Source organism: Papio anubis, chromosome 10 (assembly GCF_008728515.1).
Source record: "Papio anubis isolate 15944 chromosome 10, Panubis1.0, whole genome shotgun sequence".
NCBI lineage: Eukaryota > Metazoa > Chordata > Mammalia > Primates > Cercopithecidae > Papio > Papio anubis.
The window spans coordinates 108,524,834-108,548,698 of record NC_044985.1 but is presented as its reverse complement, the minus strand read 5'-3'; the positions used below and the strand labels follow the sequence as shown (position 1 = coordinate 108,548,698).

Sequence of the window (23,865 nt, the reverse complement as noted above, 5' to 3'; positions counted from 1 at the left end):
ACTGTATATATTTTTTAAGTAAATGGCTTTTTGTTTTGCTTTTGATTTATGACTAGCATTCTCTAATAAAATTGGTGGTTCATTATGTTCCATAGGGCTTTTTTGAAGAAGAAGAAGGTAAAGAGTATATTTATAAAGAGCCTAAGCTGACAGGTCTGTCCGAGATTTCCCAAAGACTCCTCAAGCTCTATGCAGATAAATTTGGAGCAGACAATGTGAAGATAATCCAGGATTCCAACAAGGTAGAGGAAAATCAGTTTTCATGCAAGTGCTAACAATTGACTGAGTTTTTTATTCTTTAACCACATTAAGTTTTCATTTTCTGCCTGATGATGCAAAGTAAACTACTAAAACGATTTTAGATGTTTTGCTTGTTTGCCTATTGGTTGGTTAGTTGGTTAGTAATTTGAGGGAAGAAGAGTCAAAAACATTATATGTGTTTATTTGGGTAACTTTTAAAAAGATCTTAGTAAATTCTCTATGTCTCCATTGGTTATTTACATTTGAATAGCAATCAAAGCCTTAAAGTAATTGGGCTCAGTGGTGGAACTGGAGAAAACAGCAAATTGAAAATATTTATTGTCAGGGAAGTCTTCCTAGGCGTATTAGTCAGGGTTCTCTAGAGGAACAGGACTAATAGAATAGATGTATATATGAAAAGGAGTTGATTAAGGAGTGTTGACTCACATGATCACAGGGTGAAGTCCCACAATAGGCCATCTGCAAGCGGAGGAGCAAGGAAACCAGTCTTGTGTCCCAAAGCATCAAAAGTAGGGAAGTTGACAGTGCAGCATTCAATCTGTGGCTGCAGGCCCGAGAGCCCCTGGCAGATCACTGGTGTAAGTCCAGGAGTCCAAAAGCTGAAGAACTTGCAGTCTGATGTTAGAAGGCAGGAAGCATCCAGCACAGGAGAAAGATGGAGGTCAGAGACTTAGCCAGTCTAGTCCTTGCACATCCTCTGCCTGCTTTTATCCTGGCTGTACTGGCAGCTGATTAGATGGTGCCCACCCAGATTGAGAGCAGGTCTGCCTCTCCCACCCAGTTCACTGACTCAAATGTTAATCTCCTTTAGCGACACCCGCAATGGACACACCCAGGAACAATACTTTGCATCCTTCAATCCAATCAGGTTGACATTTAATATTAACCATCACGGTAGGCCACACCAATTTTGAAAGCTGTCCCCTATAATAGAGGCAGACTTGCCAGTTACATTACATTAACCTTTGAACATTCAGTTACCCTCCTCTTGGCTCCAGAAAGCAAATACTTACCTCTTCTCTTAGATTACTCAGCATCTTCTTATACACTCTTGTTCAGTTAGCCAACCTCTATCAAATGCCTACTGAATGCCAAGCCCAGAACTGGAGATGAGGCACACAGGGTCTCTTCCTTCTGGAGCTCACAGTTCACATGGGGCTAAGAAGAGAAGGACCTGTGCAAACAGCCAATTAAATAGATTACAATCAAGTATCACCAGAGAGTCAAAGTCCAAGTTGTACAAGGAAAGCTCAGGGCAGGGACCTCTCTTAACAGCTCATTCTTGGTTGGGCAGCATTACATAGATGGGATGATGTTTGAGTTAGTTTGCTGGAAGCAAAGGGCATGCTGAGAAGCCCAGCACATGCAATGATGGGGAGGAATGAAAGAGGGAGATATGTGTAGAGAATGGCAGGCCTTTGAAACACAGGTTGGATAGAAGAGTGTGGTAGAAGATGGAGGTGGATAAGATGGTTTTTGCCCAATGGCATACAGTCCTATTGGGCTATAGAAGTCTTTTTTTTTTTTTTTTTTTTTTTCTGTCCTCTTTTACAAACTCAAGTTTGGAGGCATCTGGGCATGAAATCCCTGAGTCTGGGCAGAAATTTTTGTGACTGCGTTCATCATTCTCCTTCTCAGCTTGATGGCTACAGTCCCCTTCCCCAGAAAGGCAGGCAGCTGGAACTACTGTGTTACTGGCTCTCCAAAGTAGAAAGTATGCACAGAGTTCCTGGGGCAGCGTGGGGGATGAGAAAATGCCAAATTTGGTATCAGAACAACTTGAGTCTTCATTCTACCATCCCACCACCGATCAGCTGATGATCTTAGAGAAATTAGTTGGTCACTCTAAATCTCTATTTTTGATCTATAAAATGGTTACAATTATACCTACCTTATAGTGTAATTAGTAGTAGCATTACAAATAAATTCAGGAGGTCCCTCAAATCTCTGGGACTGGATAGGCAGCGGATGGGTAGACAGATGGAGAAAACTGGAAGAATTTTTAAAATTCTTTGAGGTTTCATTAGAAAAGAAGCTGAGAACTCCATCTCTTCCAACTCCAAAGGAGAGCAAGTGTGATTTCCTGGATTTTCTTAGTACCCCCAGCCTGTCTTCCTTGCTATTTGTCAAACTCACTCCCCAAAGCAGAGTTGAATTTTTTAAAAATGCGTAGGATGACTTGTTACAGATTAGAGAAGGATCCTGACATTAAAACTACAAAATTTCGCAATCATGTAATAGGCTCCTCAGCTAATCTGCTAAATAAAACAAGGAACCTCCCTCCTTGCCACAAGCCCAAAGCCAGTGGCCCCAGTCTAGATACATGGGTAAAATCATAGAGGGACCAAAATATATTTTTTAAAAGTTTTCATTTGAAATACTGTCAAGAAGCTTGCATTCTAGGGCTGGGTGCAGTGGCCCATGGCTGTAATCCCAGCATTTTGGGAGGCCAAGAGGACAGATCTCTTGAGGCCAGGAGTTTGAGACCAGCCTGGCCAACACAGCAAAACCCTCTGTACTAAAAATACAAAAATTAGCTAGGTGTGTTGGCACATGCCTGTAATCTCAGCTACTAGAGAATCTGAGGCAGGAAAATCACGTGAACCCAGGAGGCGGAGGTTGCACTGAGCCGAGATCGTGTCACTGCACTCCAGCCTAGGAGACAGAGCAAGACCCTGTCTCAAAAAATAATAATAATAATAATGAACAAAATTAAGAAATAAAAGAAGTTTGCATTCCAGACAAAGGTGATTAAACATTCATTACAGCGAAGAGAGAAAATAAAGGACTAAATAACATGCCACAACCAGGCACATCTGGAAGAGCCTCAGCTACTTGGTGAGCTGGCTCCAATCCCCCCTCTACAGACCAGGCTGCTCAGGTGCAGTCCAACCTTTATTCTCTCTGTGATCCTGCCTAGCTCTGAAATGATGTGACTGCCTATTTTTCTCCAAGGGGAGAGGCACAGCCTCGTTGGTATGCAAGCTGAGGGAATGGAAGCTTCCTGCTTTCAGGAGCACTCCAGGGCACACCACTCACTTTGCCCATAATCTGTTAACACAGGTAAACCCCAAGGATTTGGACCCCAAATATGCCTACATCCAGGTGACCTATGTCACGCCATTCTTTGAGGAAAAGGAAGTTGAAGACCGGAAGACAGATTTCGAAATGCACCACAACATCAACCGCTTTGTCTTCGAGACGCCCTTCACGCTGTCGGGCAAGAAGCACGGTGGAGTGGCGGAGCAGTGCAAGCGACGGACGATCCTGACAAGTAGGTGCAGGCAGCCGGGCCACATGTGTGCACCTGTTCCAGCACAGGCCCCTTTATAGGGCTGGATCAGTAGGCATCAAGAGTTATTTCAGTCCTGCAGAGAAGTACTCAAAATGTGCTAACTTGGAAATGTTTGCCAAGAAGAGATTTCCATCTCTTTATTCTCTATTAACAGAAGTCAACCAGAGGAGAAACTGTCAAAAGAGTTGCTTTGCATACCTGTTCCCTTTAGGTTGTAAGTGTGAAGGGTCATGGGGTCAGTGCCTTGGGAAAGGCACAAGGCACTCTGAACTTTCCTCTGAGTCTACCTTCAACTGTTTCAGGGTTAGCAGCTCTCATCGTGTGCTTTGGGGCGACATTCTAAACCACCACTCTGGGATTCACATTCTTCATCTGGAGAGCTAATGCAGATGTGGATCTCCAATATCCCTCTATGCGCTCTCTAGATCCATGCTGTGAGCTAGCCATCCCTTCATTTCCTCAACACACATTTAATGAGGCCCTACTAGGGGCTGGGCACTGTTCTAGCTACTGGCAACGCAAATGAAACGTGATTCTTGCCCTCAAGGTGCTCACAGTCTGGTAGGAGAAAGAACCAAGTAAGGCAAGAATTTCAGGTGAGCAGAGCATGAGAAATGAAACAAGAGCACCCGTGGGGGCTCCTAAGGCTGGCTGCAAGGTGAGCAAGGGCATTCTGGAGGAAATGATCAGTAACCCGCTTTGAGAACTGGGCCATCTCAGATTAGGCTACAGCCTGTCAGTAGCACTGACGTCTAAACTGTGACAAGCATCTGCCTTCAGCAAATGTATCCAAAACTTTTGAAATAAAAAAGCCACAACAAAGCTGTATCAATATATACTATTTGGCATATATTTAGGCATTCTGTATTGTGGGTTAGTATAGTTTTTATATGAATTTACAAGTTGCTGTGGAAGCTTTAATCTTTTCAGTGTTTAGAAATTCTAAAGGCTGGCCGGGTGCGGTGGCTCACGCCTGTAATCCCAGCACATTGGGAGGCGAAGGCGGATGGATCATGAGGTCAAGAAATCAAGACCATCCTGGCCAACATGGTGAAACCCCATCTCTACTAAAAATACAAAAATTAGCTGGGCATGGTGGTGCACACCTGTAGTCCTAGCTACTTGGGAGGCTAAGGCAGGAGAATCACTTGAACCCGGAAGGCAGAGATTGCAGTGAGCCAAGATCGCGCCACTGCACTCCAGCCTGGCGACACAGCGAGACTCCATCTCAAAAAAAAAAGAAAAAAAATCTAAAGGCCTAAAACAGCCCTGAGAATGAGGGTCTGTTAGCAGTGAAGGCAGAAGAGCACACCAGGTCAAAGGAGTTTGGGCAAAAGCTAAGAGGTATGAGAGAGGATGGCACCTAGCAGAAAAAGTAACTCCCACGCGTGAAAAGCATGCAGAATGGAAGGTGCCATGTGCTGTGAAATGATAGGTGATTCTCTGGTCCTTCAGGGAAACCCCTGACTCTTCACTAATCCTCAACCTTGAAATCCCTTTTGTATGGCTTTTGTGCAGCGAGTCACCTGTTCCCCTACGTGAAGAAGAGAATACAAGTCATTAGCCAATCGAGCACAGAACTGAATCCAATTGAAGTGGCAATTGACGAGATGTCCAAGAAGGTTTCTGAGCTTAATCAGCTTTGCACAATGGAAGAAGTGGACATGATCAGACTGCAGCTCAAACTGCAAGGAAGTGTCAGCGTGAAGGTGAGTAAGCATTGCCCAGGGCTGAGATGCACATGGCCAATGAAACTGGGTGGAAAATGCCCTGGGAACTTTGTTTACAAAGAATATAAGAAACATTTTTCTGTTTGTGAGAACACCTTTATCTGGGTCTTTAAAATTGCTTCGAGTTGTCAATGTGCATTAACGTTACTCGAAACCTGTAGATATCTCTTTCTTAGGTTTAGCTGAAATAAAATGTATTCTTCCTCCACTCTGCTATCCCATCTTCTATGGATAACTGTGTCCTATATGTGTATACTAACAAATGAATTAACAAATGAAGAAACACCACATTCTTGTACATATCTGTCATTAAGGGCCTTAAAAAATTGTTCCGAAACAAGTCCAAAAAAGAATGATTACTAGTTCATAAAAGGTGCATACATGTTTATCTGTCTGGCAGAGCTGTGACAGGAAGCAGCTGGCATGCTCAGTGAGTGATTGAGGAGGACAGAGTAAATAAACTGTTCCCAAAAATGTGTGCAGCATTTGGGAAAGCCAGAAAGGGCTGGCACAGGGACTGGCAGCACTCAGGCGGTGTGACCAGTGTAGACCTGAAGATGTAAGCAGAGGAGGGTTAGTGGAAGCAGACAGGGGAGCTGAGAAGTCTGTCTGATGACAGACAAGTAGACAGGAGTGGCTTCAGCTGGCGATAAGGAGGCTTCTGCAAGCAGGAAGCCTGGGGCCTAGTACTCTGACCACAGCCAGGCAGGTGAGGTGAGTAAGGCACTCACCTCGGGCACAAAATTAAAGGGAGCCCCAAGTAAATCAGGAATAAGGCATGAATTTTTATTTATTGTATTAATAAATTGATCCTCAAAGTATTCATAAGGAACAAAGTATTAAATTTTAAAATAAAGGAAGATCAGTAGTAGCACCCTGCACAGCTGCATTGGAGCCTAAAAGCCAAAGGCGGCTGGACGCAGTGGCTCACGCCTGTAATCCCAGCACTTTGGGAGGCTGAGGCGGATGGATCACTTGAGGTCAAGAGTTCGAGACCAGCCTCGCCAACATGGTGAAACCCCACCTCTACTAAAAATACAAAAATTAGCCGAGCATGGTGGCACACGCCTGTGATCCCAGGTACTTGGGAGGCTGAGGCAGGATAATCGCTTGAACCTGGGAGGTGGAGGTTGCAGTGAACTGAGATCGTACCATTGCACTCCAGGCTGGGTGACAGAGCAAGACTCCATCTCAAAAAAAAGAAAGAAAAAAAAAAAAAAAAAAGCCAAAGGAAAAATTAATGCTACTGATCTTGACACTGACTACACTCTCCCCTTCCCTACCTCCCTTGTCTGTGTCCCCCATGGGCCGAGAAGGCCAGAAAGCATGAGAGCCATGGTCCTGTCCCATGCAGGATGACTTCCCTAGGCACATAGCTGAGTGGAGGGAAGTGGAGATTGGATCTGAAGAAGCAAAAGATGGTACACCCAGTACCAGTGACTGCATCTGCCACACTGGCCATGCCTGCTGGTCACAGGCCCCTGAAGTCAGCTTCCTTCATCTTTTACCATTTTCCTTCCCAAGCCTGACAGCCACATTAAAAGCTTCTATGCACTAAAGGATTTGGACTCCTGCACAAGTGAGGCCATCCACGTGCATGAGCATGAACTGAACCCAGCATTGTGCATTCATTCAGCAAATCTGATAAATGCCTCCTTGAGCCAGAATCTAAGCCAGACCATGAAATGGAACCCAGTGAAACAGTGATTCCGGGGCAGTGCCCACACCACCACCACTGTGGGTTATCCCTTCAAAGTAGTATGTGTTTATCTGAGTGTTAATAGAGAAAAACTAGCACTTCAAACATTTGATTTCACAAATGTTCAATTTAAATAAATATCCTGGAGTTACTAGAAGTGAGTCGTTTTAAAAGCTATTAAGAAAACGGCAGATTCGGTGGGTGGGTCATGCCTGTAATCCCAGCACTTTGGGAGGCCGAGGCGGATGGATTGCTTGAGGCCAAGAGTTCGAGACTAGCCAGGACAATGTAGTGAGACCGTCCCCATCTCTAGAAAAACTTTTTTAAAAAAATTAGCCAGGCATGGCAGCAAACGCCTGTAGTCCCAGCTACTTGAGAGGCTGAGGTGAGAGGATTACTTGAGCCCAGTAGTTTGAAGCTGCAGTGATCATGCCACTGCACTCTAGCCTGGGCAACAGAGTGAGACCCTGTCTCCAACAAAGAAAACAATGAAGAAAAAAAAAACAGCAGTTCAGGTAATGTGCAGATATGGCAAAAAAAAAAAAAAAAATGGAAGGATTGGCAAAGGACTGAAGTTTAGGAAGTTTGTCAATGAAAGGTAGAGCTCAGACTCATGCTTTATTGACAAGTTGGAGGACGGCAACTAAGTCAGGTATACAAATGAGTGGACTAGAAGGCAGGGTGTGAGATCGGGGTACCACACCATTGGTGCACAGTTGCTACTCCTTCCATGCAGAAGGTAGCTCTTCCTCCACCAATTCTCTTCTCAACAGGTTAATGCCGGGCCAATGGCCTATGCACGAGCTTTTCTTGAAGAAACCAATGCAAAGAAGTACCCTGACAACCAAGTAAAGCTTTTGAAGGAGATCTTCAGGTAAGCTTCTCTTTGTTGGAATGTTCTTCCTTGAACTTCCTCAGACAGGGAGTCCTCAATTCCCCAAGAATCCATCACACCAAAACTCACTGAGGTGGCAGAGTCCATCAGCAGCCTGACTCTGAACTCAGTCACTGAATTCAATGCCACTTGCGAGGACTGGTTTTTAATTTGTTTAATGCTGTTGCTAAAGGCAATTTGCAGATGCATGTGGGCAGGCCCTTGACGTGAATGAGCGCCTCATCAAAGAGGACCAGCTGGAGTACCAGGAAGAACTGAGGTCCCACTACAAGGACATGCTCAGCGAACTCTCCACTATCATGAATGAGCAGGTAAGCGCTCCTTGGTGCACATGCGCGATCAGTGGACAGAAAATCCCTTTCACCCCCAATGCCAGAAGGACAGGAAAGAGGCCCTTTTCTTGCTGCAGAAATCACTGCATCAGCGCCATGTTGCTGATCTATTTTCTCTCCTGTGCACACCACCTCTTGCCCCAAAGCAGAGGTCAGGTTGGGGAAAAATCTATAGAAAAGGATTATGAGAATCCAGATACTTTCCACAGTCCACATGAACCCTTGGTTTTTCTAGACTATGTGAGTCCCATCAAATGCTGAGGAACACTGGGTGGCATTCCCATGAGGGTTTGCTGCCACCCTCCGCCATCCCTGGTTGAGGACCGCACAACCCCAAGGCCGTGATGTGGAGTCCACAGTTGAGGGGGTCTCTGCACTATACTCAGGATGAACCCCAAGACTAGTCATGGCTGTTTGCTACCAAGACTGCCTCTGTGGCGGCTGGGCCTCCTGCAGATGTGCAGAATTCAGATAAAACTCTACCACCCACTCCATAAGCAAGTCATCCGTGATGTCTCGGATGTGTACAGCATGTTCTGTAAGGCTGCACACAAAATGTGGGCATTCAGTCATCTCAGTACTTTTTGGGTGGCTAAAAATCAACTGGTTGAAAGCCAAATGTTACTTCCTGGCCGAGTTCCTAGAATTCATAAATACCCCCACGCTCTACCTGCACATCTCAGCACCCCTGCTCCCCCCCATACCCCCACGCTCTACCTGCACATCTCAGCACCCCTGCTCCCCCCCCATACCCCTGCACTTCCATCTGTACATCCCCAGCACCCGTGGTTCCCCGGCACCCCTCCCATCTGCACATCCCAGCACCCGCGGCCCCCCGCATAACCCCTGCACGCCTCCCACCTGCACATCCCAGCACCAGACTCCCCCTACACCCCCACGCTCTACCTGTACATCCTAGCACCCATGCCCCCCATACCCTCTTAATGCCTCTACCTTGCACATCCCAGCACCCATGCCCCCTGAGCACCCCATCACCTACCTGCACATCCCAGCACCCCCTGCTCCCCCATACCCCCACATGCTCTTACCTGCACATCCTTAGCACCCATGCCCCCATAACTCCCCACGCCCCATCTACATCCCAGCACCCGTGGCTCCCCCCATACCCCACGCCCATCTGCACATCCTGTTAACTGCGTTCCCCATACCCCACGCTTCCATCTGCACATCCCCAGCACCTCGCGGCCCCCCCATACCCCCACTTCCACCTGCACATCCTGCACCCAGACTCCCCATACCCTATCACGCACCTGTACATCCCCTGAAAGCACCTGCGGTTCTCTATATACCCCACGGCCATTTGCATATCAGAAAGAATCTGTGGTTCTCTATACCCTCTCATTTACTCTGTACATCCTTAGCACTTTGTTCTCGATAATTTCTATCGGGGCCGCATTTTGTATATCCGACCTGCCGACCGCAGATCCAGACCCAGGAAACCCCTCGAGACCGACCACGACATCTCAATCTGAGCCCCGATACCCTCGATGTCGACATCCTCTACTCCTTCACGCCGACGGCATCCAGACCTTCCTTCCCCTCGACAATGATTTATCTCGAGACTTTGTTCTCGGAGACTCGACATGACGAGATCTCGAGACTTTAGAGCCCCTTCGAGATTCCTCGACATTGCTTCGACGTATGATCTCGACTCCTTTGTTCTTCGAGACTTTATCATTTATCCAGACTCCTTCGACGCATCTCGATTGCCGATTTATCTCGCACTTTGTTCTCTCGATACCTCGACGGCCGACATCTCTCAGTGACCTTCCTCCCTCTATACTCCTCGACAATGATTTATCCTGCACTTTGTTCCCTTCGTGATGCACTTCGCATTGACGAAGATCCGACCTCTTTGTTCTCTCGACGCATCTTTATTACGCATTTGCATTCCTCCGACTTTATCTTCGAGATTTCGACAAGCGATTTATCTTTAGTGACTTTCGAGCCTTTTCGAGATTTCCCGACATGACATTTATTCGTGACTCTTTCTTCTCCATACTCCCATCACTTCCACTCCACATCCCCAGCACCCGTGGCCTCCCCATACCCCCCCCACGCCCCACCTGCACATCCTCCCAGCGCACCCATGCCCCATACCCCCTACTCCCCACTCCGCACCAGCACCCATGCCCCCATACCCCCATCACCATCTGCACATCCCAGCACCCGCGGTTCCCCCCCATACCCCCACGTGCTTCATCTGCACATCCCAGCACCCCTGTTCCCCTGACACCTTAATGCTTCCCACTCAGCACATCCCAGCACCCGCGGTTCCCCCATACCCCCCACTTCCATCTAACATCCCAGCACCCATGCCCCCATGCCCCCATCACGCACCTTGCATATCCTTAGCACCCATGTCCCCTGAGCACCTCTATCACCACTCTTGCACATCCTAGCACTCCACATGCCCCTGAGCACTTCTATCACGCCTACCTGCAGTACATCCCCAGCACCCATGCCCCCCATAATTTCATCAGCCTACCTTGCATATCCCCAGCACCCAGCTCCCCTATACTCCCCCATCACCACCTGGGTACATCCTAGCACCCGCGGCTCCCCCTATACCCCCACTTCTACCTGCACATCCTCAGCACCCAGGCCCTCTACACTCTGCACTTCTCTACCTGTACATCCCCAGCACCCATGCCCCCATACCCCCACGCCCCACCTGCACATCCTGTAGCACCTGCGGTTCCCCATAATTCCCCCACGCCTAACCTGCATATGTTCATCCCAGCACCTGTGCCCCTATATCCCCACGCTTCTACCTGCACTTCCAGCACTTCTGCTCCCTACCATACTCTCTATTTCTTACTTCCAGACATCTCCTCCCAGCACCTTGCCCCCCCCCCCATGCCCTCACATTCTACCTGCACATCTCATCACGCATGCTCCTCCCCAGGACTTAGATGTGTTCTCTACAGAAAAACTGAGGGACAGAACTTGAATTAGCCTCCCAGTAGTGCTTCATACATGGTAGCCACCCACTGAATATGCATTTCCCTTGTTTTCCTTAAATGGCCTGGCATCAATACGATTCACAAACCATGAAGTGTGTTGTATGAATCTGTTTTTTCTAATTGCATTTCCCATCTTGCTTCTTTTCTTTTTTTCCATCTTCTTCCATCTTGATTTTTAACTCTCCATTGTAGCTAGAGAAAGAAATGGTTGACCGAGTTATATTGGAGAAAATGAATTGCCGTAGATAGGATTCCTCATGGAGGTAGTATTGGTTTGGGCTACTTGAGGGGTGATGGGAATTAGGTACTCAGGAGAGATGACATGATAGAATGGGGAAAATCATAAATCTGGGAGTGAAATAAAAAGAACAAACGATGGATCTGAAAGTTTGGGAAGGTGGTGAAGGAATGCTTGTCTCCAACTGTCAATCACATCTGACCTAGAAACTTTGCACAAAAATGCTTTTTCTCTTTTTTCCTGACAGCTCTGTCGAGGTCCGTGTTTATACAGCTTCTGTTCCTCTGTGTCTAGTATTTCCCTCAGTACTGTAAGCAAAAGTGGTATGTTTTTCTTTCTTTATGTCTACTCTGTCCTTTGTGGCCTTCTGGTGTACCCCTCTCTTCCTAGCCATTCAGTTTCTCTAGTCACCTCCATAGTAGCTAGTACTCTCTAAGTTTTTATTTAATTAGAACAATTCCATTTCCATTTCAAGGGAGATCAACGGGGTGGGGGGGAAAGCCTAGTGATTTAAACTGAAGTTAACAACGTAGCTTTTAAAATGAAAATGCATACTCCAACTTTTAAAATATATTTGAGCTGATTTGTTTCCAAAACAAAGATATGCTATACCTCAAAGTGCTAAAACAAAAATATAAAGACAAGGACCAGGTGCTTAAGGGGAGAGAAAAATCATTTCTTTTCCAGGAAACCTTTGCTAAAAGAAGCAAAACTTGACTCTATGCCTCGTGGAAACTGACACAAAGAAAAGAAACTGATGGATTGCACAGGCCTTGTTATAGAAATAGATCTGTAAAAAGATCTGTCCACAGGAAAGATACACCTCCTCCTGGTTCTGAACTTCAATGGGGATTTGTCACCTAGGTCTCTATCTATCAGAATGCCTTCACATACCTATCTATTCATGCACATATTCTGAAAACAGGTACATATAAAATTACAATGAAGAAAAAAATTCTATTGAACACTTGAAAATAGAAACAGGCTGGGCACAGTGGCTCACGCCTGTAATCCCAGCACTTTGGGAGGCCGAGGTGGTTGGATCACCTGAGGTCAGGAGTGCGAGACCAGCCTGACCAACATGGTGAAACCCCGTCACTACTAAAAATACAAAAAAGAAAAAAAATTAGTCGGGTGTGGTGGCACATGCCTGTAATCCCAGTTACTCAGGAGGCTGAGGCAGGAGAATCACTGAACTCAGGAGGCAGAGGTTGCAGTGAACCAAGATCATACTATTGCACTCCAGCCTGAGTGACAAGAGCAAAACTCCGTCTTAAAAAAAAAAAAAAGAAGAAGAAAAAGAAAAAAGAAACAATTAGAATGGATAGCTAGACATCAAAATATAAAAAAGAAATAGAAAAACAGAATTAATTATGTGTAAGCAAACCCAGATTTGGCTGCTCTCTGCTCAAAAGCTGAATGCTAGAAGTGAGAGTTGATGGGAGGAAAAGCAGGTTTATTCAAAGAGCCAGCAAACATGAAGATGGTGATCCAGCATCCTAACGTGGCATCTTAACTCAGTACACATCTTAAGCGCTTTTTAAGTTAAGGGCAGGGAGAAAAGAAAGTGGTTGAAATCAAGAAGTGTCTGATGACCACAGATATCTGGGCACCAGCAAGGGTCTGAGGAGGCTGGAAACTTCTTTGTCCTTGGTCAGGTCACAGTGCTCCTATAAATCTTTTAACAAAACATTGTCAGTTGTTTACGTACTTCTTTAATCCCATAGTTAGTTTTAAAATCTACATGAGGCCGGGCGCAGTGGCTCACACCTGTAATCCCAGCACTTTGGGAGGCTGAAATAGGCAGATTGCCTGAGGTCAGGAGTTCGAGACCAGCCTGGCCAACATGGTGAAACCCCGTCTCTACTAAAAATACAAAAATTAGCTGGGCGTAGTGGCAGGCGCCTGTAATTCCAGCTATTTGGGAGGCTGAGGCAGGAGAATTGCCTGAATCCAGGAGGCGGAGGTTGCAGTGAGCTGAGATCGTGCCACTGCACTCCAACCTGGGTGACAAAGGGAGACTCCGTCTAAAAAAAAACTACATGATTGCTGTTTTTTCAGATTGTATCAGTGCTCCAAAATGATCCCAGCTTACATGCAGGAATGGGTAAAAGCCCCATGATTAAAACTAAAAAATGTAGTTATGTTCGTCCTTCTGCTGTTTCAGCTACATATGCAATTCACTCAAAAAGTGTCTAGAAAAGTATTAGCTTAGAGAGTATTTTGAATACATCTAGTTAATGAAGGAACCTTCAGTATAAGGAAAGAGACAAGACAAGATAAAGTGGATGCTACTGTGTAAAATGGAGGTGTTGAGATAAAGTAGTTTGAGTTGTCACTGACCAGCAGGCAACAATTTTTTTTTTTTTTTTTTTTTGAGACGGAGTCTCGCTCAGTCACCCAGGCTGGAGTGCAGTGGCGTGATCTCGGCTCACTGCAAGCTCCGCCTCCCGAGTTCATGCCATTCTCCTGCCTCAGCCTCCCAAGTAGCTGGGACTACAGGTGCCCACCACCTCACCGGCTAATTTTTTTGTATTTTTAGTAGAGACGGGGTTTCACCATGTCAGCCAGGATGGACACAATCTGCTGACCTCGTGATCCACCCGCCTCGGCCTCCCAAAGTGCTGGGATTACAGGCGTGAGCCCCAGCGCATGGCAATAATTGCTTTTATAGGTGCCAAAATTCCATACTGTTTATAATAAATAGCAAAAAAGCATAAAAGGCTTGAGGCCAAAGGAATGCATATAAGCATTCAGATTAAGCATCAGTATAAGATGCCCATTTGGAGTCTGTTTCAACATTCAGTAAGAATAACAGCATACTGAAGTCAACTGTGACGATGGGTATCCAATGTAAAATACAGAGAAAGGAACAGACCCAATCTGGTGTGATGCCAAGCATAGGTATACTGCACCTGGAGTCTACTCTTTGAACACATCATCAGTCGGATTATTTATTCAGAGCTTTGTGATATTGATCATAAGGAGAATTTACTGGTGGTATAGGATGCTCTCAGCTGAGTGCTCTTTGGGGAACAGAAGTAGCGATTTTATCTTGGAAGAGTAGAGATGGTGGTCATGGCACAGTGGGACAATGTGTGAAGTTAGTGGAAAAATCTTCACAATTCTTTGTACAGAAATCTCTTCTGTACAAAGATATATTTTAAAAGTGTCTGGAGTTTCTGCTGTTATTGTGCTTACACGTCATTATTTGAATCAATCTGAAAAAGTATTTTTTAGGCACACTAACATTATTTTCAAAATTAAAATCAGGTGAAGACTTTTATTTACTGTATTTCCTTTTATGCAAACATTTAAATGAGGTTTCTAATGTTTCCCTTTTTTTGGCACATGCTGACAATATAAATGATAGCCTTTTAGAATAGAATAAAATCCTGGAATTACTCAGATATATTTTGTAAGTTTCACCCAACATTTATAAATTTATGTCAGATAGCGGAAGATGATGGTGAAACTATTTTAACTTTCACCAAAAGTTAAAGCCAGCACACCGTCTTGGGGAAAAATTCTTTAGATCTACTTTGATATGAGTCTTTTCATAATTTGCATAAATTGCCCTGTGGGGAATAAAAACCTGTATTCTGGGTTTTAATTTTGTGTTTGGGATATTAACATTAACCTCTGCATTATTTTATTTCGTTGTGTTGTTTTTTCCTGTTTTAAGATTACGGGCAGGGACGACCCGTCAAAGCGCGGAGTGGACCAAACCTGCACTCGAGTAATTAGCAAAGCAACTCCGGCCCTACCCACGGTCTCCATCTCATCTAGTGCTGAAGTCTGAGGGCTCTGCAGCATCAGACCCGCCTCTAAGAGAACTTTCTGAATTTGCAGCTAATCTCGGGGAAGATAGGTTTAATTTATTTGAAGTTTTCATGGTGTTAATATTTTTGTTTACCTCGCTAAGCTTCAGAATTTTGCCAATCTCTGAATTTGCACATTTTGTATAATTTTTTTTTTTCTTTAAGCAGTGTTGATCAAGCCAAGGTGAGTATTTGCCATGAAATTCCAGTGAATGTGTAGCTCAAATGCAAACCCTAAGTTTGCTGTCAGTTATTGTATGGTCAGTACCCTAGTCCTAGTACACATATTTTAAAGGTTAAAGTGAATGTTTTTGTAACATTTAAGCATATTTCAGATGTAAATAAAAGATTGTAAAATATACGGTTTTTACCAAATTTAAAAGATCCTTTTTAGTTAATACTATGACAGTACTAAAAATATATGAATAACATTTCAGATACCATTATATTAAAATATTTGTGTATGTGTACAGAAGTGTTGATAAATACTAATCTTTAAAGTTTGTGGAGTTTCTTTATTTGTAATATATGTGCTCTTAAAAGCAATGGGATGTGAAATTATGAAAGTATTTTATTGTTCATAGAAATAAAAAATATGGTTACTTTGCATTTGGTTTCCTCTTGAAGACTGGGTGCGTTACTGAGAAAAACGGTTCATTGGATACCTGCTGAATGCAAATCTACACTCAATACTTAGGATGCCTTGCCAAGAAGCCAAGAAAGGACTCACATCTCAGCTCAGAAGTTCCTCCAAAGATGAAATGGGTAGATCAGAGGTTTCCAAATATAAGAGAGACTTAGAATGACTTGGGGAAAATATAATGAATCCGAATCTTAAGGTTTGTGGAGGTTCTCAGAGGGATCACAAATGTTCCATTTCTCTGCTCTAACCTTGTGGTAGGATTGCACTTTCCTGCCTCTTTTGAAGGCAAGCATGATCATGTGACTTGCTATAACCATTGAAATGTAGGCAGAAGTAACATGTGTTACTTTCAGGCAGAGGCTTCAAAGCCAGTAAGTAGTTCTTCCCAGTTGCTTCCCCTGATGTACTTACCGATGTACCTGAAGCCGTGATTTACTTACCTTTGACGTACTGTGTCAGCCTCAATACCCAAGTAACCACAGTGAGCAAGACACACACACACACACACACACACACTCTCTCTCTCTCTCTCTCTCTCTGCTAACCCTGTTGGTCATATAGTCTTGCGTGAGAAATACCATTTCGCTGTGTTACGATTCAAGATTGTTTGTTACCGCCGTGTCATAAGCTTATCAGAGCTATGACTGATAGGTGCTGACCCAGGTTTGGGAACCACTGACATTTTCCACCCTCTGGCCCACTTCCCTTCCCTAGCGAATACTGCCTGCCATGGACGTGAACTGAGCTGCTTCTAGGTGTGCAGAAGGCAAGCTAGAGAATCTAATTTTCATATTCACCTTCAGCAGTCATTCCAAAGCCCCAGACTCAAAGAAGGAGACTTTAGCTGAGTTCATATTTCTGCTATACAAGTCCACTGGCCATGTCAGTACTTGATGGTGAGGAGGGAGGTGAGAGGTTGGAATGCATATTTAAATGCTGAGTACACAGAAGTGATAGAAAGATATTTTGGGTGAGAACTCTGATACCTCAAGACACTTTTTTTTAATTTTATTTATTTTTTTGAGACAGAGTCTTGCTCTGTGCCCAGGCTGGAGTGTGATGGCACGATCTCGGCTAACTGTAGCCTCTGCCTCCCAGGTTCAAGCGATTCTCCTGCCTCAGCCTCCCGAGTAGCTGAGATTACAGGCATGCACCACCATGCCTGGCTAATTTTTGTACTTATAGTAGAGACGGGGTTTCACCATATTGGCCATGATGGTCTCAATCTCCTGACCTCGTGATCTGCCCGCCTCGGCCTCCCAAAGTGCTGGGATTACAGGCATGAGCCACCGCGCCAGGCCTCAAGACACATTTTAACTATTCTTTTCTTAAATAGATCTCACTTCTTTATTTAGAAAAGATTGCCCTGTGATGAGCTCTGGCCCAAAGCATTATTCCCAGCTTAATTCTGGCTCCAGTTCTCTTGGTTCCTGACTGTCTGGGTCAGCATCTCAGGTCTTTTAATTTCCCTGTATGTAGCTTTAGGCCACCTTAGATATCACTATTCCAGGCACCCAGGAGGACTCTGCCTCCGATATCATCTCCCACCTAATTCCCACCTGTAGGCTCAAGTCCTCTCACCCATGCCAATCCACCCATCTCCCATGCCCCCAGGACATAGTTGGCAATGAGTTGCCTCCAAATCTGAAAATAAATCTTCCCAAAAAATCTCCAAGGAAGTAATTGAAAATAATAGATCTTTGTGCCTGTGTCAGGTGCCAAATATTCTAATTTTTCCATCACAAACCACAATATCTTTGAGGATGTCACTGTTTTGCCCCTGACACTGTTCATAGAACAAGAATTTTAAATACAATTGCTCTAAAGAGAATCACCTAAGACCACTCTGCCTTAACAGCATTGAAACTCACCCTTCACAATCCCAACACCTTTTACTTCTTCCTTTCTCTAGAGCAGATGCATCAGACTGGCTGCTTAGTGATGGAATCCAGTATGCATGTTTTATCTGCCAAACACGTAGTATTAATTTTATTTCAGTTAGGTGTCAACATTTAAATATTAGGAGACTTTGTATAGATTTCCAGCTCCCTGGTATCTGTTGAATGCTCAGGCCATTTACCAGTATTGGAATTGCACTCCCCCATCACAACAATAAGTGAAAATTGAGACACTGTTGCCCCACTTACATGTGCTTTCCGGCTTGCAGCGATATGCACCAAGCCCTAATCGACTTATACCAGGCAGCCCCTCTTATTTATATTTCCTGGCTAGATCCCATAGGCATGTCTAGACCCCAGTTCAAACAAACTATTATTATCTATCTCACTGTAGTAATCACTCATGGACAGAAGACCACTTGCTTCAGAATCAGATAAAACACCTGTTAAGATGCATACTTCTCTGTGCCATAAGAACCTCTGAACTAGAACCCCAGGAGTGGAGTCCAGTACCCAGGCCCACATGATTCTTAGACATACTGGGTATAAAAAACCCACTGGGTCCTCTGCTAATTAGCTACCCCTTAAAAAATTACTGTACAGATGATAAAGCCTTGTAAAACAGTGACCTGATTTTGAATTGCCAAGAAACCAAATTCTTATTTTACATTTTTTCATCTTTGTATAAAGTTAAATTAATACTCCTCAAAATAAGCCCAATAAAAAATGGTAGTAACTCTTCCAGTTCTACAGATGAAAAGGATGAAAAGAAGACAAATGGCATTTTCCCCTATAATTTACCCTGGAAAGGATCCAACACAGAATACGTGGATCTAATACTTGGGATGTCAGCCCTGGCTCTGTCCCCTCATTCATTCATCATCCCGCTCAGTAGCTACTTCTCTTTTCACTCTCATTTCAAAGTGCAAAATGCCCAGACTATAAAAAATGAACATAATCCCCTATTTTTGGTGACAATTACCTTACAAATGAGTGTCCATTATCCAAACCTCATATAGTACATCTCTAGTCCTGTGTTAACACTCACTTAGAAACCAATACGAATGGTCCAATCACCATGTTTCCTTCCTAATGACAGCTTTCTGGGGGATGTAGTCACAGGGAGATGGAGAGAACATTGCTGGGAAGGCCTGGCTTTTATAATCCTGAACGCTGGTCTCTGCAGAAGGGGTCCACCATATTTGCAGGCGGATGATTTATCATATTAGTCAAACCCCAGAAAGCCAAAAATATATATATTATAGGATTTCAGTACTCCTATGAGCAGTTAGGAAATAAGAAACTTTTGAGAACAAATGTGACAAAATGATACTAAATCAAAGTTATTATTTGCTCATATTACAAGTGGCCCCCATATCCCCCACCCCTACACTTAGAGCAGTGAAAAACTATATACCATATATTCAATGTTATATGTTAATATATTTTGTTGAGAAAATGACGAAGTGTAGGCATGATTGGCCTTCAAGATTCTCTGCAGAGAGCCCCTTGCCTTCCTCCTAATTTCATATCCCATCTGCTTGCCTATGCGCAACCTTCACTAGAGCTGCAATGTTCTGCTCACTTAAGAGGAAAAAAAAAAAAAAACAGGCCAGGAGTGGTGGCTCACACCTGTAATCTCAGCACTTTGGGAGGCCGAGGTGGGTGATTCATGAGGTCAGGAGATCGAGACCATCCTGGCTAACACAGTGAAACCCCGTCTCTACTAAAAATACAAAAAACTAGCCGGGCGAGGTGGCGGGCGCCTGTAGTCCCAGCTACTCAGGAGGCTGAGGCAGGAGAATGGCCTGAACCCGGGAGGTGGAACTTGCAGTGAGCCAAGATCTCACCATTGTACTCCAGCCTGGGCGACAGAGCAAGACTCCATCTCCAAAAAAAAAAAAACCGTTCCTGTCCTTTCCTCCCTTTTCTCCCAGCATGGAAATCTAACCCATACACATCAGGAGCCAGCTTAATTCATATGTACAGTGGATGCAGCGAAATCATACCTAGATCTTCCTTCAGAACTGAGATCCCCGTTTCCCCAGCTATGTGGACTCCCAGTGGATCTCAGCTGAGTCCCTCTTGCTCCAGGTCACATCACCAGCCCAGCGGAAGCTCACTTCAATGACTGGTTGAGGATGAGAAGCACAAAGGCGCTCATTGCCCCGGCTCTAAAAATCATCCTGGTTCCCCAGCTCCTCCTAATAGGCCTCTTGCAACTGCTTCACAGTTCAACTCCTCCCTCTAGGCAAATTCCCAAGAAGCACTGGGAATTGCTTTGTAAACATCTTGCATGTAAATCTCCACCTCAGAGCCTGTCTTTTTGGGAGTGGGTTAAGTCAGGAGGTTCTCCTGAGGCTTTGCTTGTGTTCCTAGCTTGCCTGGATTTTCCATCCTCTGCCCATGACTGGCAGGTGTTGCTTGCATCACCCGTCTCCCTCTTCTCCTTAGTTATATCATCCGTTATCATGTCATTGTCTTCCAATCCTGTCATGGCTTCCCTGAAGCAGATTGTGTCTTAATCTTTGTAATCTTGAAGGTTTGACATATTGACCTGCCCTTCAGAGTTTTGGAGTCAAATTCTCAACGTTCTGTTGAATGGAGTCGTTCCAGAGAAAATGCTAGGGCAGGGAATGGGGAGCAGAGGAAGATGGATTAGGGGCCCAGACTTCATCGTAGGAATGACTGTCCTTGAATCTCTTTTACAAGGGACTATTTTTGAAAATATCAGAGTTTACTGGACTTTGGCTTCCTTTCAGTTCTCAGGGTTTTGCCACTGAAGTATTTGATACTGGATATGTTTATCTGCAGGAGCAAACTTAGGCAAAATTGTTAACAACATGATCTTTTTATTTGGAAGTTTCCCAAGTTGTCTTTGCTCCAAGCTCCGTTAGATTCTTGTCCTCTCCGGTCAACTGCTACCTACCATTACCTTGTCACAGTCCTTTCTCGGCCTCCACCCAGGCCCGCCTTGGTTAAACAGAGCCCCCTCCCCTTCTCACTCCGTGCCTTTTTTGTTTCCAAAGGGACTCCAATTCAAATGCCAACTCCAATCAAAAGGAACTTGCTTCCTGGAACACTGGGTTGAGAAGGAACATGTGAGGCCACCTCTGCTCCAGGAGGTTTGAGCATCTTATGAGGTACGGGGCACTGGCGTTAGGAATGGTGGCCCATTTTCTGTGTCTTTGCCACTCTTGTGAACCCTACTCAAGACTAACACTAATTCAGCTCAAACTAGAATGCAAATGGCTGATTACAGGAAAAAGAGCTATGGTTTCCTGAGATAAATTAATACCTTCAAAGGACAATCTTTAACCCAAGAGGATGAATTTCTGATTTGGGTAATACTAGGTTTTCAGATATTCTACCACTGAAGTTCTTCTCCACCCATACCCCCTCTTCACCATCTCACTGCATGAGCAATCATCTCCTGTATCTAGGCCTAAAGCCAGTCCTAAACATATTCATTTAAATCTAGGTGGCATAGTAAGTTATGAAGAACCATACCTGATAACGGTCTCAAGGCTCAAATCAGTATGTCCTTGGGCCAATCACTTAAACTCTTTAAACCTCATCTCTAAGAGGGGAAAATAATAGCTACTGAAAGGGTTGTTAGAACAAAAGGCAGGAGGACATATGGGTACTTTGTAGAGTGGTATATATATGTCATATGATAGTCCTGAATTGACAAGTTCCAATGAGCAATCCAAGCTACTCATTCCATCTTCTTACATCATTACAAAGCAACTGACATCAATGAGACCTGATGCTCAGACAATATTCAAGGTCTGAGAGCCACTGAGAGAGCTGCATGTGAGTAAAACTAATAAAAGAAATTTTAAAATGTAAGAAAGTTTATGTAGGATCACGATTTTTTTAAGCAGATGGAGACAAGTGTAAAGAATGACAAAAGCTGGCATGTGAGAGCCAGTCCTCTGCACATCCACTCAGCCATGTCCCAAGCCTTCACTAGAAGATCCAGGGACTACTTAAAGAACAGCCCCATTCTAACCAGGAGGTCATCTGCCTGAGATGGAGCATGACAAAAATTAATCTGGGTTTTAAAGGCCAATCTGGGAGGGGCTTCAAGATAACTAGAAGCATCTGGTACTCACCTCCTTCACAAAGAAGAACCAAAATAGTGAGTAGATAATCCCACTTTGAATACATAATTTAAGATAAAACAGCAGAATTCCGCAGACAAGTGATAGCAAACATGGAAGGCAAAGGAGAAGGAAGTGAGGCAGCCTGCTCTCCCAAAGCATCTAGAAACCTGGAGAAGCTCCCTAACAAACAGTAAGCGAGAGACCCCCAGTGGTCCACATTCCCACCACAGACTTCTGCAATCATAGACACAGAAGAGCCACTTGACAGTCATGGGCCTTCAGGCTAACATAGGAGGTGCTTGGAGATTGCTCAATAGCATTGATCCAGAGAGGGAGCTCACACTGGGTTCCACACATCCATAGTTCTAAGCAGTTACAGCACAGCACCATTCTGGAAACCCAGCCCTCACCAGAAGGCATTCTGCTTTAGGTCCCAACAGACCCTATATCTCTATACCCTTTTGGCCCCACTGACATCCCCCACCCGCAGCTGCTGCTACAACACCCAGCAAGCTGGCAAGAGCCAATGGGAACAAGCACCACCCCTGCAATTCCCCACCCAGCAGAGGAACTACCATGTATTTCCATGCACCTTGAGGTCAGGCTTTCCTGCCCACAGCCACTACTGCTCCCAGCTGCCACCACCAGGGCCAAACTTCTGCCTAGACATCCAGGCATTTCCATACATCCTCTGAAATCTAGGCAGAGGTTCCCAAACCTCAGTTCTTGACTTTGGTGCACTGGCAGGCTCAACACCACATGGAAGCTGTCAAGACTTGAGGCTTGCACCCTCTGAAGCCATGGCCTGAGCTGTAACTTGGCCCCTTTTAGCCATGCCTGGAGCAGCTGGGATGCACAGCACCAAGTCTAGACTGCACACACCACATGGACCCTGGGCCTGGCTCACAAAACCATTGTTTCCTCCTAGGCCTCTGGGCCTGTGATAGGAGGGGCTACTGTGAAGACCTCTGACATGGCCTGGAGACATTTTCCCCATCGTCTTGGTGACAATGTTCGGCTCCTCATTACTTATGCAAATTTCTGCAACTGGCTCAAATTTCTCCTCAGAAAATGGGATTTTCTTTTCTATTACATTGTCAAGCTGCAAATTTTCCAAACTTTTATGCTCTGTTTCCCTTTTAAAACTGAATGCCTTTAATAGCACCCAAGTCACCTCTTGAATGCTGTGCAACTAAGAAACTTCTTCTGCCAGATATCCTAAATCATCTCTCTCAAGTTCAAAGTTCCACAAATCTTTAGGGTAAGAGCAAAATGCCACCAGTCTCCTTGCTAAAATATAACAAGAGTCACCTTTGCTCCAGTTCCCAACAAGTTCCCCATCTCCATCTGAGACTACCTCAGGCTGGACCTTATTGTTCATATCACTATCAGCATTTTTGTCAAAGCCATTCAACAAGTCTCTAGGAAGTTCCAAACTTTCCCACATTTTCCTGTCTTCTTCTGAGTCCTTCAAATTGTTCCAACCTCTGCCTGTTACCCAGTTCCAAAGCTGATTCCACATGTTCAGATATCTTTTCAGCAGTGCCCCACTCTACTGGTACCAATATACTGTATTAGTCCCTTTGCATGCTCCTGATAAAAACATACCTGAGACTAGGCAATGTACAAAAGAAGGATGTTTATTGGACTCACAGTTTGACATGGCTGGGGAGGCCTCACAATCACAGCAGAAGGTGAAAGGCACATCTCACATGGCGGCAGACAAGAGAAGAGAGAGCATGCGCAGGGAAACTCACATTTTTAAAACCATCAGAACTCATGAGACTTATTCACTATCGCAACAACAGCACAGGAGAGACCCACCCCCCCCAATTCAAACATCTCTCACTGGGTTCCTCCCATGACATACGGGATTTGTGGAAGTTACAATTCAAGATGAGATTTGGTGGGAACACAACCAAACCATATCAGCATGTAACAAAATAATACATGTATC

At 44.7% G+C, this 23,865-nt stretch overlaps 1 protein-coding gene across 1 annotated transcript in view; it reads left to right on the top strand.

Moving 5' to 3' along the window:
* Nucleotides 1-15,867, top strand: part of DOCK10 (dedicator of cytokinesis 10) — a 281,526-nt gene extending 265,659 nt beyond the window's left edge. Inside the window, 6 exon segments of the mRNA XM_031651896.1 lie at nucleotides 96-242; nucleotides 3,325-3,535; nucleotides 5,075-5,265; nucleotides 7,759-7,859; nucleotides 8,053-8,191; nucleotides 15,123-15,867. Of these exon segments, the coding sequence (XP_031507756.1) occupies nucleotides 96-242; nucleotides 3,325-3,535; nucleotides 5,075-5,265; nucleotides 7,759-7,859; nucleotides 8,053-8,191; nucleotides 15,123-15,239 (906 nt within the window). The 3' untranslated portion in view covers nucleotides 15,240-15,867.
* The last annotated feature ends 7,998 nt before the right edge of the window (nucleotides 15,868-23,865 follow it).